At 50.4% G+C, this 12,332-nt stretch overlaps 3 protein-coding genes across 9 annotated transcripts; 1 reads left to right on the top strand and 2 right to left on the bottom strand.

Moving 5' to 3' along the window:
• Positions 1-38: 38 nt before the first annotated feature.
• Positions 39-9,323, bottom strand: LOC108072384 (fatty acyl-CoA reductase 1). 4 transcript variants are annotated; one of them, XM_017163486.3, is made up of 8 exons: positions 9,042-9,317; positions 6,126-6,409; positions 5,641-6,066; positions 1,081-1,279; positions 782-1,021; positions 581-712; positions 398-523; positions 39-334 (listed from the first exon to the last, which is right to left on the bottom strand). In XM_017163486.3, the coding sequence occupies exons 2-8, from the start codon at positions 6,403-6,405 to the stop codon at positions 217-219; spliced, it is 1,521 nt and encodes a 506-aa protein (XP_017018975.1). In that variant the 5' UTR covers positions 6,406-6,409; positions 9,042-9,317; the 3' UTR covers positions 39-216. The 4 variants fall into 4 exon arrangements, with proteins under 4 accessions (XP_017018975.1, XP_017018976.1, XP_070140547.1 ...); XM_017163487.3 differs by lacking the exons at positions 39-334; positions 398-523; positions 581-712; positions 782-1,021; positions 1,081-1,279 and adding exons at positions 1,384-1,608; positions 1,673-1,801; positions 1,858-1,989; positions 2,055-2,493 and having other exon boundaries at positions 9,042-9,303; XM_070284446.1 differs by lacking the exons at positions 39-334; positions 398-523; positions 581-712; positions 782-1,021; positions 1,081-1,279 and adding exons at positions 2,578-3,145; positions 3,214-3,342; positions 3,405-3,536; positions 3,612-4,050 and having other exon boundaries at positions 9,042-9,323.
• Positions 9,324-9,978: 655 nt separating this feature from the next.
• LOC108072334 (protein CDV3 homolog) lies at positions 9,979-11,524 on the top strand. 4 transcript variants are annotated; one of them, XM_017163420.3, is made up of 4 exons: positions 9,979-10,330; positions 10,408-10,490; positions 10,632-10,893; positions 10,964-11,524. In XM_017163420.3, exons 1-4 carry the CDS (start codon positions 10,115-10,117, stop codon positions 11,222-11,224), a joined length of 822 nt encoding a protein of 273 aa, XP_017018909.1. In that variant the 5' UTR covers positions 9,979-10,114; the 3' UTR covers positions 11,225-11,524. The 4 variants fall into 4 exon arrangements, with proteins under 4 accessions (XP_017018909.1, XP_017018911.1, XP_017018908.1 ...); XM_017163422.3 differs by having other exon boundaries at positions 9,982-10,330; positions 10,650-10,893; XM_017163419.3 differs by having other exon boundaries at positions 9,986-10,330; positions 10,961-11,524.
• Positions 11,420-12,284, bottom strand: LOC108072339 (putative gamma-glutamylcyclotransferase CG2811). Its single transcript, XM_017163427.3, has 3 exons — positions 11,827-12,284; positions 11,657-11,764; positions 11,420-11,591 (listed from the first exon to the last, which is right to left on the bottom strand). Exons 1-3 carry the CDS (start codon positions 12,138-12,140, stop codon positions 11,546-11,548), a joined length of 468 nt encoding a protein of 155 aa, XP_017018916.1. The 5' UTR covers positions 12,141-12,284; the 3' UTR covers positions 11,420-11,545.
• Positions 12,285-12,332: the final 48 nt, after the last annotated feature.

Raw genomic sequence — 12,332 nt, 5'->3', positions numbered from 1 at the left:
AGAAATCAAAACATTATTTATGGTAACACAAATGCATATTGTGTTTATCTGAGATTTATTTATTGTTATGTAAAAATGCTTGAAAAAATTACATTTTGGAAATTAACATGAATTGTGTTTATATATAAGTACGTATGCTAGAGTACAATGTATGATTTCGTATACAAAACACCTGTAAACATTTGCCCTGATTTACGAATAAGACTGATTGGGATCTCATTTGCTGGCCAAGAATCCGTTCCGCACAAGATCCACTATCCCCAGTTTGAGGCAGACCCAATAGGCTAGACCCGAGAGGATGCAGGTCTTGCAGATGCGATCCAGGACATACATGCTGCAAAAAAAGACCAAAACAAGTGAGCAAAATCTTGGCAAGATGATTACTGAAAACACCTACAATCTTAACTGGATGCGGGACTTGGGCAGGGAGGTCAGCGGTTCCTTCATTACGTACTGGCGTCCCCCCAGAATGCTACCTTTCATGTACTCATAGTCATCGACGTCGTCCGTGTTGATCCGGAAACTATTCAGGGAGGTTTCTGGTTAGACTGAGCTTTTAATTCTCAAAGTGAAAACTCACATCTTCCGATCGGCGGCGCCTAGTTCCTTGTATATCTGCTCAAAGTGCGTGGACTTGAAATCCCAGTTGCGAGTCGTGAAGAACTGCAGCACCTCCAGACCCACCGCTATCTTCGTCTGCACCCGGATCATGCTGGAACGAGAGGAGAGAAGAAGGCATCATCAACCCAGCTCCTGGCCCACGATCTCATAGAAGTCATACAAGCGACGCTGTCCGAAGATCAGCAGCAGGAAGTCGATGAGGTAGGCCGGCAGCCACATAAACAAAATGCTGCAAAGGGTGTGGTAAAACTTGCTAGTGGTTATGTTGCCGTCGGGATACCAGAGTCCGACTTCGAAGGGATACTTCAGACCCAGGTCGCGGCCCACTTCCATGATCCACTTCCAAGTGCGCTTCTTTTCATCCTCCACGGTCAGGTTGTACACCGGGATCTGCAGAGGTCTGCGACGAAGACGAAGGTTCATCATTTGATTGGCTGGAGAAGCATCTTCAAAATTTACCTCTTTTCCGAGAGACTGCTGTGGTAGGGCAGCAAAATCAGGCCGTTGATGGCAATGTCCACCGGAATGACCTCGGACTTGAGTTCGCCATTGCAGATCATGGATCGGATGACTCCCTTGCCGGCGCCAATCAATACGCCCGTTGGCCCGTTCATGTTGTCCACCCAGCCAGGCAGGGGTTCAAAAATCGCTGGCGTTACTGCCGGAGAACACAGAGAAGACGTAAGCTAGGCCCACTTGTAACGAGTCGCGATAAGGTACAAGAACGACGCCGAAGAGAAACAAAGTGGCCCGTGGGCTATGTATATGTGTGTGTATACTCAACAACCTAGGATCATGTTTATTTGGAATCGAAACCTCGAATATGCGTAACTAAGACTAAGCTAAATGACTAAGTAAATGCCTGTGACCACCAAACAAAGCGAGCTCTAGACTCAGAACAAAGCGAGCACCCCCGTCCACTTCAGGAGGTAGTAGAAAAAGAATCCCACGATGAGGGTCTTGCACACGACATCCACGACATATTGGCTGAAAAAAACAAGAAGCAATTCCCATTATTTGGCTTCTAAGGAAAGTCCTCTGAGCTACTCACATCTTCATGTGCAGGCGGGCCTTGGGGATGTCCTCCTCCTTCTCCTTGAGTATGAACTTGCGGGCTCCTTTCGCACACTCGATCATGTACTCCTCCTCGGTCTCCTTAACATCCATGTTCATGTTGAAGCTGAAAGGGAAGATACATGAGCCCAGGAACAAACCCAAAGAATTCCAAACACTTACATGGCCTTGTCCTCCTCGTTGAGCTTGTTCCACAGCGAGGCGTAGTTATCGGAGCGGAAGCACCAGGCATTGAGCGTGAAGAACTGAAGGACACCCAGACCCGTGGAGATCTTCTCCTGTACCCTCAGCATGCTGCAGGTAAAAAAACAGCATTCAGTTTCACATTCAGGCTAAGAGGACTACCAAAGGCTACTCACAATCTCTTCTGGCCAAGAAGCAGCATCAGGAAGTCGAGGAAGTAAGCGGGCAGCCAGTGGAACAGGGCCACATTGAAGTTGTGGTAAAAGGTGTTGGTGGTCACGCAGGGATCCGGGTACCAGAGACCCGCGTTGAAGGGGATCTGCTTGTTGATTCGCTTGCTCATTTCCACCACTGTTCCCATGCACATCTTCCGGTGATCGGCATTGGTTATATTGTAAACGGGCACGTTGGCCGGTCGCTTGGCCTGCTTGTTGAACTCGTAGGGGATGACGATCAGTCCATTGATGGCATAGTCCACGGGTATCACTTCAGCCTTGTTCTTTTGGTTGACCAACACGGAGCGGATGACGCCCTTGCCGCAGCCGATCATGAGGCCGGTGGGTCCGTTCAGGTTGTCCACCCATCCGGGCAGCGGCTCGTAAGCAGCTGGAGAGACTGTGGAGCAAGGCGGGAGTTAATTAAAGGCGACTAACTCCTCTGATAAACGCTACATACCACGAAGCCCAGGATGATGGTCACCGAAGCCGTGTTAAGTGTGTTAGAATGTGTGTGGTTTTGAGTGTGTGGGATGAGTGTGCGAATAGGAATAATTTTGGAAAGGGGACAGGAGAGTTTGTGAGGGAAGTCTCCGACTCTAATTGGTCTGTAGGGGTGGATCGTGTTCGTGTAGGGGTTGTGTTTCTGTTTGTGTGGTTCGTGTTGTCTCTGGAGCGGATGGTCCTCAGCACTGAATCAACACACTTGGACACTTTAAGCACAGACACATAGACTACAGTACACAGACACATCGCACCTTGGGTTTCTTTTAGCTCGATTTCTCGTTTATTTCACATGAAACATAGATATTCACTTAAAGTAGAAATGAAAACCAGATCCGGAATCCCCGGAGTTGTGCCCCAAAGCGAACCTAAGCGGAGATTGATTGGAAATGCGCGCAATATGAATGGGAATTGGGCTCGGTCTGCACCTGAACCTCCCTCCAGTCAGCACCTCTCAGACGCCCAGGAGACGGGCCACCAGACCATAGGTCCAGTAGCACAGCGAGCCCACGATAAGCGTCTTGCAGGTGCGGTCCAAGATGTACATTCTAGAAATGGAAAGGAACGGGAGTGGGGTGCTCAGAGATGAAGGACTCTCGGGGTTGGGCTCGCTTACAGCTTCAGCTGGAGCCTGGCTCGCGGCAGGCTGTCGGGCGACTCCTTCATCAGGTACTGCCGACCGCCCTGGACGCACGACTCAATGTACATGGGGACGGTTTCCTCGGGATCCATGTCCATATTGAAGCTTCGAGCGGAAAATTAGTAATCTCAGGCCCTTCTTCTCTCACTTTACGCTACGTTACGTACTTTTTCCTGTCCGCCTCGTTGAGCATGTCCCAGAGCGAGGAGTAGGCCTCCGACTTGAAGTACCAAGCACGCATCGTGAAGAACTGCAGCACCTCGAGCCCCACCGAGATGCGGTTCTGGACACGGACCATGCTAGGCGCGAGAAAGAAACGGAAGAGGAGGTCAGGTCAGGATCTCCATCCAGGAGCCACCTTTGCCGCCACTTACAATCGCTTCTGGCCGAGCAACAGCAGGATGAAGTCAATGAAGTAGGCGGGCAGCCAGTGGAAGAGTGCAACGTTGATGTTGTGGTGGAGCTTGTTGGTCGTTATGCACCCGTCCGGATACCACAGGCCTGCCTCCATTGGGTAGCGATAGCCGATCTCCTTGCTCATCTCGATCACCTCGCCCCACTGCATCTTTCGGTGGTCGGCGCACGTGATGTTGTACACCGGTACCTCCGCCGGTCGCTCCCTAAGCTGTGCGAACTGGTACGGGATCACGCACAGTCCGTTGATAGCATAGTCCACTGGGATCACCTCGGACAGGTAGCGCGTGTCGATCAGCATGGAGCGGATGACGCCCTTGCCGGCGCCCACCATCAGGCCGGTGGGTCCGTTCAGGTTGTCCACCCAACCCGGAACGGGCTCGTAGGCCGACGGCGACACTGGTCGGACAATGGTGGAGTTCAGACTCTCTTCCGGGAGATCGGAAGCGTGGTGGAGGTGGATGCGCGGATGCGTGGCGTGGCGAAGCCATTGGTAGTGACAGGGCGCAGCGTGAGCGAGGGCAGGGGCTAAGCGAGGGCTGTTTCTTCTGTTTTCATTGCATGCTCATTGAACTTTTTGGTCAATGACGACGCCAGTGGCGGGGCAGTGTGTGTTTAAGCAATGTCTTGGGCCGCTCGCCATGTAATTCGACTTTTTCTTTTTGTTTTGTGTTTTTATTTTTACAAGCTCATGTTGTGGTCTGTTGTTGTTTGCACTGTTGTGGGAGCTGTGGCTGGAACTGAGCTGTGCGGTGGGCAGTGTGTGCGAGCAGGGTAAGCACATGGGAGCACCCCACTTGGAGGAGCACGCGGCCAATTGAACGGTAGTGGCAACGATGTCGCATAAAAAACACACGGAAAGCGCAAATACACGGGACAAATTAGCGGAGGGCGGCAAGAAGCGACTTAAAACTAAGCACCACACCCCTGGCTGCTAAATCGAAAAAATCCGCAAACTCTGCGGACCTTTGCTCGCCAGTTAGCAAATGGAGACGCAACGCTTCGATATTGACTCTGTTTATGGGGTTATTTGCCCAGCTAAGCGGGTCAGCGCCGCCTTGAACCCGCCCCCAGAAGCTAGCGAGAGAGGCAAGTGTGTGCTCCTCCTCGAACCTATCATTAAGGGGAGCGATAACGAGGAAATATTTGTTTACGTCCCGTTTTTTCCCTTAAAGGGGTTTTGAACTAATAGATTTTAATAATATATAATAAGGCCTAATGGAATTTATTTTTTCTATGGTATAAATGGCTCTAACTATTCCACATTGTAACTATATTTATATATTATATATAAAACAAAGTAAAATAGGTAAATTTTTCTATTGAAACAGGAATTAAACGTTAATATGCAAAAAGAAACTGCAAAAAATATATATTTGCAACTAGAGACTATATTTCCTAGGCCATATATCACAAGAGCTCCTGAAACACCAACCCGCCCACTTATAAATTACCCCCAAGCCTTAATATAATAGTGTTATTTTCTTCAGATTTGCATCAAGTCAGACAAACGGGTTTCAGTCCATACGTCAGTCAGTCTCCCCACCTCTATTTCCCCTACATAAAACTGTATAAATAACGACCTTTCAGGTTTGGCCAAAAATTGGTAATAGAAAAGTTTAATTGACTGCCAAGAGTTCGGACAGATCGTGCATTCCCGCAGAGACACTAAAAAAGCCTGGCCAGGTGGCCAAAAAAGAAATAAATAATACACAAGCCACAGACTTAAGCCGAGAGATAAGCGAAGGCGCATGATTAGTTTGCAGAGGGGAACCTAACTCACTCCCGGAGGCTATAGCAGTCTCCAATCCGATGGAATTTCCATCGCCAGCGCCAAGCAAGCAAAGCCCCCAGCCAAAGGCATTGGACATGGGGAATTAATGGCGCAAATAAATCGAATTGCTGCAAAAGCCAAAGCACACGGAAAGCACCACACAGAGAGGCGAGAGGCAGCTGGAGCCGGAGCTCCTTAGTCAAGAGGTCACTTACCGATGCTGGGGCGGGCGATGATCACCGGCATGGACTCGTAGTGGTCGCGCACCAGCAGCTCCGCCAGCCGCTTCGAGTAGGTGTAGGTGTTGGGGTGCGGCTTCAGCAGATCGGGCGTGATGGCATCAAGGGTCTTCACGTCCATCCACTCGGCCAGGCGCATGAGGTCCTCGGGCTTGTGCGGGAAATCGTACACCTTCTCGTACATCACCTCTTGGTCGCAGTTGCAAAATGCCGTCGACAGGTGGATGAAAGCCTCCAGTTGCTTCATTTGCTTGGCCACATTGAGGGCGCGCCGAGTGCCCAGCAGGTTCATGTCGACGGCGTCGCGCAGATTACCCTCCAGCTTGAGAGTGGCCGCCATATGAAAGACGATGTTGGTGTTCTCGGTCACGTGCTTTAGGCTGTCACCGCTCAGACCCAGCACTGGAAAAGGGAGGAGAGCTAGAGTCTTCGTTTTTTAGGGAGATCTGGAAAACACTCACAATCGAAGGTCACGTCGCCCTGATAGATGGTCACCTTCTTGAGCATGTGCGGGCGCTCGTCCTTGATGCGTTGGAAGATGGGCAGCTTGAACATCTCCTCCAGGCGCGTCTCCGGGGTCTTGCCGCGCTTGGGGCGGCAAATGATGATCACCTCCTTGAGCGAGTGACATGAGTAGAGAAGCTTCTCCAGCAGCACCTTGCCCATGAACCCAGACGCTCCAGTGATGAAGATCGTCTTGTCCTTGTAGTACTCCTGTACGGGCGATAGATCCACCGTCATCTTGCTGCAAAAGAGACAGGAATGGGGTTCAATTAGTGGACTGGACTGGACTGGAGTGCAATGGAGTGGCGCAAGAAGCATTCCGGGAAAGCGAAAACCAGTCAAAGGAAAAAAACACTGGCGATTGGCAAGCCGCAAGTGGCGCAAGCGGCCCGCCGCTACACAAACTGGGGCTCGCGATTCTGGCCACGCGTGCCCCTCTTGCCACATCCAGACTCAGACAGTCGGAGTCACAAGCAACCTGCCGCAAACGGGTTTCCATTTGGACTTTCGGTTTCCATCGAGTATTTGGATTTTCGATTGCGCCTGCGGATTCGCATTTCTTTGCTCCGCCTTATGCAACGTCGGGTAGCTACCTCGACTGCTTTTTATATCGTCCCCACTCCCGCGTCCACTCGGAGCGGGGATTGTGGCAAGTAAGGTTGCCCAATCTGCATGCGGCGTGGCCTGGCCTGGCCCGGCTTGGCCTGGCTTCGATTGCAGCTGCGTTACACTTGGCCAGATCTACGGCATGACCAGATCTTCGCTTGAAACAATCTCGGACTGTGCCTTGCACTTTGGCCATGTCATGACATTTCACGCAAGACCGAGTGTGTTGGTTTACCTGTTGATTCTGCGGCCTGGCCAACTGTGTCTGTATCTTAATCCGCCGGAGAGTGTTTACCTTCTCCAGCGAACCAGGCAAAAATGGAAATTGCAAGGGAGCATGACGCAGCTGCTCCGCCTGCACCTTGAACTACAACCACCTGCTGTAATCTGGGCCGGAGAAGAGCTCGCCAGCTCGATGGGGCGGTTCTCCTTCATCGCTTGGCGCTTGTTACTTTGCCGTCAGTTTTTGGGGCTTTATTGCCAATTAAAACGCGACCGCCGAATGTGTGAAAACACAGCAAGAGCAGTAGAGCCGCCGCCGAGCCAAGTCGAGAAACAACCTCAGATCGCTTGCACTTATGCAAGCCTCGAGTTTTGAGAGCCACCGCCGCCGCCGCCGACCTGGCCAAGTTGTCAAACCCGAAGTCATAAGCATAACACACATAAACACAGAGCCTAGCTTGGGCTGGAGCTCCAACTGAAGCTGAAACTGAAACTGAGACCGAAGCTGAGCCTAAAACAACGAAGCTTCATTTGGTTGACTGCAAACGAAAGACTTAGGCAACGAACTTGATCCATATAAGCGACGCCAAGGAGAAAGCAGTTACTATAAACATTTGATAAGAAATCTAAAAATAACTAAGGGGAATTCTGTTAATAGTACTGGCTTAAATTATATTAATATTAAAACTCATAAAGAGAGACAGCTTATGCAAATAAAAGAGAATGAAAAAATTGCAAAGCTATAAAAAATATATTTCTTAAGTAAGCTTCCTTTTTAATATACGAAATATACTTATCCTAAGTAAACGTGATAAAAATGCAGCCATAACTCTCTCTCTCTCTCTCTCTAACAGATCAAAAAAGTTTTAAATTTAACCTTAATATATCACTAAAACTGCCCCTGTGATTGACGTACTTCATTGAAGTGCATTTATATTTCTTTTTAAATTTAATTTTTTAAGGCCCCTTAAGATCTCTGCCTTCGGGCCTCAAAAAGAAAAAAAAAAACTGACCCTATTCAAAACGTTTTGCAAAATCTGTTGATAAATTAAAGCTATTTTTGTTGCTGCCCCTCCTCCGTTTTGTCATATTTTTATTAGAGACCAAACCGGTATGGCTTTCGTGCCTAAGTAAAGTCACATTTTCGAATCTTTAATTAGCCAGCAGTGTAACTGTGTTTATTGATGGTGTGTTCCTCTTGTTTACAGACGGCAACCTCGATGAACGTACGTAGCGCTTTTGCAAAGTCGGCTGCAACCTCAGAACTTCGTCTAGGCTAATATCTAAGCTAACGATGTTGACGATGATGGGGGGCCATTAAAATTTTCCAATGCAAAGTGCAGGCCCCAATCTGTCTGCAGTTAATAAGACTGACTGATTGACTGATTGACTTGCTGGGTGACCCCTTTCCAAAGGTTGCAGAGTGCTGATGTAAGCAGAGGAAGAGCTCAAGCTGAAGCTGAAGCTGAGCCCGTGTGAGCGTGGAGGATCATTAAGAAGCCACTTGTGGCTGAGACATTAAACCATGAAATCGAACAAATTTTAAATGTTTGGCAATTCTTCCATTCCATTGCCCATTTGGCCTTAGGTGGACAGCCTTAGCCTCAGTTTCAGTCTCACAAAAAAATATATATACAAAAAACCCCCCTCAATATGTAAATATCTATTGATACAAAAATGAGATGGAAGTCGAGATACACATAAAATTAGCAGAAGAAGAAACTGAAACGAAAACTGAGACTAAAAAGGGCTCACGGAACTTGGAAGTATCCAAATATCAGACGGCGGCAGTTCACGACACGACCCTGACACAGACACAGACGGGCGATCTCAGCAGTGGGTTATCCACTTAATTGTGGTCAGATTGGCATCTAGAGAGGCATTCGTCGCAATTAAACGCTTCGCTGGGCAGCTAAACGCCTCGAGTTGCAACCAAATTGCCCCGAAAAAACAATGAGAAACCGTCAAGGAGTTGGGCAGTTGATCTTTGGCCAGATGAAGTCAGTGTGGTTGGATGGAGACCACCAGTCAAGTGTTTCAATTACCTCGGGTGCTTCGGATGCTCCTCAATTAAAACGCTTGCAATATTTTTAAATCAAACACGTCACTCGCGCACGCTTAACGATGCGAGACTAAGTCGAACTGGATTGGATCGGAGTCGGAATCTGAATCGGTATCTGAACGTGTTGAGCGGCGGTTGTGGAGGAGGAACGGCTCGATGTGCACGCTGCGACGCTCGAAAGAAGACTGATCGCGGCCAGCCTGCTGCTTGTCAATATGAATGGGTTTCGGTTTCGGGTTTGGAGCGCTCTGTGGCTCCGTGGCTCCGGGATGTGGCAAACCCAAAACTAAAGCTAAAACGCAGCCGAAACGAAGCAAAAACATTGACCAGGTTGGTGTTGTTGGCACAGACATAAATATCTATTAGCTTGGCTAATCTGGGCGGAACTCGTACTTAGTTGTCCCCTGGCCAAGCACTTGGGTGGGGAGGAGAGTCCCTCCCTATAGACAAACCCAGACAAACATATTTGGCCACAGTTTAACTCTCTTTGGCTATTGGTTTTTGCTCTGGCGGAGGAGACGTCAGGGCTCTAGATATATTGGGCATGAATATGCATTAGGGATGCAAAATTAGCTTTGGCCACGGATCGGATCGGATGAAGTCGGCGGTGTCCATTACACAATAGCCAATGGCCCAGCTTTGCATTCGCAGCCACCACGGCGGTTGTTGCTGATTTCCACTTTGTTCGACTTAATTAGGTGGTTATCAATCTCCTATGCAAATGGCGCGTGTTGCCCAATGCCGCGAATATGGGTAATCAGTGCTTAGTCTTTCCTGTGATTTTTGCACACATTAAATTATGCATATTGCCAATATTGTTGCAAAAAATTGAATGCCCGTTAGTATTGTGCCTGTTTGAATTTAACCGCCACCGCCGGATATGATTTATCGACAGTCGAGCTCACAACCAGTCGGACGTCAACTTGTAGCTCAACGATAACCAAAAATCGATATATTGATAGCTTAGAGTGTGTCACCACTGCAGTGGTCTGGTCACACCGCCAAATTTCCCGTCGAAAAAGTCGCAAATTTTATTCGCCTAAAATAAACTGCAACATGGCCGAGCTGGACGATTTCTTTGCGAAAAAGGACAAGAAGAAGGGCAAGAAGGCGACCAAGTTTGTGACTGCCGATGAGCTGGTGAAGAGCCTGGAGGATGGCAGCAAGCGCGAGGTCGTCAAGCCCAAAAAACCGGAAGCGGTCGCTGGCGGCGTGGCAGCAGCAGCAGCAGGCGAAAACGAGACTAGCGCCAAGGTGCCAGAGTCCGTTGCGGTGAGTGTGTTCTCTGTGGTATGATGAAGTAAGAGCTAATGGATAACCATAACCCCCTTGTTATATCCGCCTGACAGCCCGTGGAGGAGGAGTGGAAAGAGTTCGAGGAGGAGCAGCGCAAGGACTACAGCGGCCTGAAGATAGGCCAGCTGAGCACCATGTGAGTTTCTGCCCCTGCCCCCGTTTGCGTGTGTATCAAAATCACGATTATTTCACTCGAATCTGAGCTCGAGGCTTTCATTTCACTTTCCGTTTAACCCATCAATATCGCACCATTGCACAAAACTCGCCTTCTCTAAAGCAACTCGCCTCATCGCAGAACCGCCACTGAATCCGCCGAAGCGCGGGCAGCCCGTGTCCCCACCGCTCCCGATGGCGGCGGCTACGACGAGGAGGAGGAGGACAGCAACGGCTATGACAACGCCGAGTCCGGTGAGAAGCGCGTCGGCCACGGACCCTGGAAGAAGGTGATTCCCGCCGAGGAAGTAATGCAGATCCCGGTGCCGGTGGAGGTGGAAAAGCCATCGTCCAAGGCCTACGTTTCACCCGCGTTACGTTACAGCGTGAGTAGAGATGGCAGCTGCCCGATCCGAACCATTAACTTACCGTAACTCTCTTTTGTATTTGCAGCAGCAAGCTGGCTTGGGGAGCGCACTGGGCGGCGGCTCCGTCGGCGGTGGCCTGCGTCCTCGACGCGCCGCCCCGGACATAACCAACACCGAGTTCTTCCCAACGCTGAGTGCAGCGCGCCCGGAGGAACAGCGCAAGAAGAAAAACGAACCCGCCTTCGAAGAAGTACGCCACGGTGGCCGCTTTCAGCGTGTGCAGGAGGCCACGAGTGCCCCGGTGGCGGCCGCCAACCGATTCCAGTCGCTCGATGATGAAGCCAGCTAGGTTTCAGCTACTGCTACTGATGATGCTGGCCGCGGGAGCCGTCGTCAACCGTCACAGTGTCAACCGCTGCCGAGCTCAAGTCATCCAGTTCCAGGGGTTCTGGGCCAGCTCATGCGCTCCTTCTAGGCTTCTTGATTCATCTATATTTCTCCCCCCACTGCTACTATACCCTATGCCACCACAGCCACAAACTACTATTGTTCATTTCGTTTTGCATTTTTTGAAGTATGGAATCAATGTAATAGAATACGAATAATAGCCATGCGTTGAAATCCGTTTATAAACGTTACTTTTTTATAAGCGCCTCCTCGTGTCCTTGTCTCACTCGTCGTCCGTGTTGAGGTCCTCTGGCTGGCTGTCCAAGTAGCTGCAAGAAAGGGTGGCGTCAGTCAGTAGGAAAGATCGTCTCGGGCCGGCACAGTGCGTGCTAACTTCTCGCTGTACGGCTGCTCCGGCGTGTTGTGGTACGACTCGAGCTGCTCCTTGGCCAGCAGCTTCTCCGGGAAGTTGCGAATCAGGTACAGCCAGCACTGGACGGTCCTGCAACGGGGAAAGCGGGTGTAGTCTTCAGCCAGACTACAAGCTCCTGCTGTGCCACCTACTCATCCTGCTCGGTCCGGATCGGCTGTTCCTCGCGGTCATAGTAGTTGGGGTAATCCTCCAGCTCGTCCAGTTTGCCGAACATGGCCTGGTCCACCTCGTAGATCTCGCCTTGTATGTGCTTCCCCTGGCCGGGCCTGGCCAGCAGGAATGGAATGTTGTACCGGGTGCCCACCACCAGGGGAAAGCGCACCTCTGTGGTGCCTTTGCCGAGGAACCGGGACTGCCCGTTCTCCTTTTTCGTCAGCCAATAGTGGTTGGGCTCGCCGCGCTTCAGCGTGCCGTACACAAAGACCCTCGCCGCCATTCTTCTCATGGAGCCACTGCCGCGTGCGGCGCTTCCTCTTCGCCGCGAAGCTTATCGGTTGCTCGGTCTATCGGGGCCACAGATCTGCCTCGGAGATTGCTCAGTCGACGTAACCCGCCCGCTTTCTTCTTCTTCCTGCCATTCGCAGCGCAACTGGTTGGCTACACCGCGAGAAATCGGGTGGGGAGCCGGATGCGGGGC

This window comes from Drosophila kikkawai, chromosome 2R (genome assembly GCF_030179895.1).
Source record: "Drosophila kikkawai strain 14028-0561.14 chromosome 2R, DkikHiC1v2, whole genome shotgun sequence".
In the NCBI taxonomy this organism is placed as follows: domain Eukaryota; kingdom Metazoa; phylum Arthropoda; class Insecta; order Diptera; family Drosophilidae; genus Drosophila; species Drosophila kikkawai.
This window is presented reverse-complemented; position numbering and strand designations above follow the sequence as displayed.